The sequence below is a fragment of the Pteropus vampyrus genome, unplaced genomic scaffold (genome assembly GCF_000151845.1).
Source record: "Pteropus vampyrus isolate Shadow unplaced genomic scaffold, Pvam_2.0 Scaffold4, whole genome shotgun sequence".
NCBI classification, from domain to species: Eukaryota; Metazoa; Chordata; class Mammalia; order Chiroptera; family Pteropodidae; genus Pteropus; species Pteropus vampyrus.
The window spans coordinates 19,090,134-19,092,532 of NW_011888785.1; the positions used below are offsets into that span (position 1 = coordinate 19,090,134).

Here is a 2,399-nt window from a genome sequence, read left to right on the forward strand (position 1 = left end):
TTCCTGAAAGTACCAGCATATTTTCTAATAAATGTATATGTTCACAATAATAATCTTTCTTCCACAAATCTTATAAAATTTCCAGGAATAACACTTGCTCTAAACATCTCAGTGTGTGGTACTGGAATGACCCTAAATAACCTAAAAAAAATCATCCAAATTCCCAAAGACTTACTGCTGGGGTCCCACAGTCACACTCCTCTCCACTTTCAATGAAGCCATTGCCACACTCAGGAGGATCAAGAAGCTGTGGGATGAAAATCAAAAAGTGAATTAAAATATAGGAAAATCAACATCAAAGACCTTATGAGAGACCATAAGTGCCACATCTATACTTCTGGCAGATCTGTCAGATATTCCAAAATATATGTTTATTTTCCTAAACAGAAAGCATGACTTTTTATAACTTTAGAACTGGGAACTTTGGAACAGAAGTGTCTAATGTTATATCCAGTTCAGATTTAATCATATTTATGTACATAACACATACCAAGTAAGGTCTAATAAATGCCATAAAAATAAAAGATGATCTAGCCATTGACTAAAACCAAGCCAGACTGACTCCTGCAATTTCCTTTCCTTCAAACAGGAATAAGGGATTTAGAGTCAGAATGTCTGGATTCAAATCTCGGCTCAGCTACTTATCTTGGGCAAATGGCTTGCCATCTCAGAGCCCAAGTATTTCAGTATTTAAAACGGGAATAATATTAGCTGCCCGTCCACATCATGAATTGTCGTGAGGATCAAGTTCAATTACCTGTGAGAGGCCCTTTATTAATTATATTTCCTTGTGAAACAGAAAGTTATTTCATTGATAATGAGGAAAACACCACAAAATAACAAATCCATTGATTTATTTGATACAAAACAGCTCCTCCTATTAACATAGTTCTGTGGAGAACAGCAATGATAATTTGCCCAGGAGACAGAAGCGGTTTTTGGCCTGTGCAAGAGTACAATGTAAGAGTGTTTTTACTTTTTAACTCTCCATCAATATCATTATCTTTTGAGTATAATTTATCTTATGAAGACAGGTAAAATCAGTAAATAGTTGCTCTGCTCCATATACATAATATTCATTCAAAAGCTATAGAAAAGTTAACATGTTATAGAATAAGTGAATACACACCTATGAAGACACAAACACATACTTTCTTAACTAGCTAGAGGGAAAAAACAAAATGAAATAAAGAAAGCAACAACAGAAAAGAATCCCCACCTAATTTCAAATAATCTCTCCTCTCCAACAAAAGAATCACCTCATCTCTAGATTTCATTTTCAGTTGAAAGGGATCATAACACATGAGATAATTTGAAAGCCAAAACTAAAACTCAGCCAGATGAAAAACACTCTTATTCTTTTACTCTGGGTTCAGAATAATCAGTTATTTTGGTAAAAAGACTTGAATTGTTTTTTATTTACAGTGGCATGGATGTAATTCAGTTATTACTCCTGAAACTTTTAGAAAGATTCTTAAAATCAATTCACTTTTCAATGCAATGTGATACATTTCCTAAATTTCACTGGAGTAAAATTACCTGGAATGAAACCAGGTAATTGATTACAAAGCCACATATCACTGTGATGCAAAGAAGCACATCACAGTTCATGTAATTAACAAGGAGAAAGCAATCTTTTTAATGTGCAAAGTCTTCCAAATACAGGAGCAAACCTGCTTTCTAGTCAGTAAACAAAGGAGGTACCGCAAGTTATAAAAGCCTCTGACAAACTCTAAGCACAGACTCTCCTTTTCTTCTTTAAGCGGATTTGGTTTTCATATTGAGAAGTACTTGCAATTTTAATCATACTCTGAAAGACAGTGGTAGGGAGTAAAGAGGGGAGATTTACTCTCCTTTCCACCAGTATGAGGTGTGATTAGATACCCGTGGGGCACGGGTGGAACTCATCAAGAAAATGAAAATGAAAGGTAAAATAAACCATTTTTGTAATCTCACCTGGAATAATCATTTGGCCAGATAAAAAAGAAAATGAAAAATTTTCAGAAAGCACTTGTTTCTACCTGCTTTCTATTCCCATCAGAATAGCCCTAACTGCTCAAGATTAAAGATGACTTTGAAAATGCAGATAATTAGCAAATCTAGACTATGTACATATAAGCCAAGGTGAAAAGCTCTTTTATCAATGTTGAAAATTTGTGTTTATTAAACTTTAGAAAGATTAATAACTAGTAACAGATCACGCTTATTACCTTAGAAGGTTTGTTGAAAAGGCAGGCACCCCCTCCATTATTTAGGAAGTCGTGGTACTCTTCAATATTACACTGGGTGAATTTCTTAGGAAGATAATAACTATAAGAGAGAAGAAAAGTAATAGCTGGGTACAATCTTTGTCTCCCTTGTTTGTATATTAGTCTTAAAATTGAACATTGTTAAAATTA

At 34.0% G+C, this 2,399-nt stretch overlaps 1 protein-coding gene across 1 annotated transcript in view; it reads right to left on the reverse strand.

Moving 5' to 3' along the window:
- The window catches only part of ADAM22 (ADAM metallopeptidase domain 22), a 236,308-nt gene that overhangs the window by 50,906 nt on the left and 183,003 nt on the right, over positions 1-2,399 (reverse strand). The window contains exon 15 of the mRNA XM_023532581.1: positions 176-247. Coding sequence (XP_023388349.1) covers positions 176-247 — 72 coding nt within the window. The remainder of the gene's footprint in view (positions 1-175; positions 248-2,399) is intronic.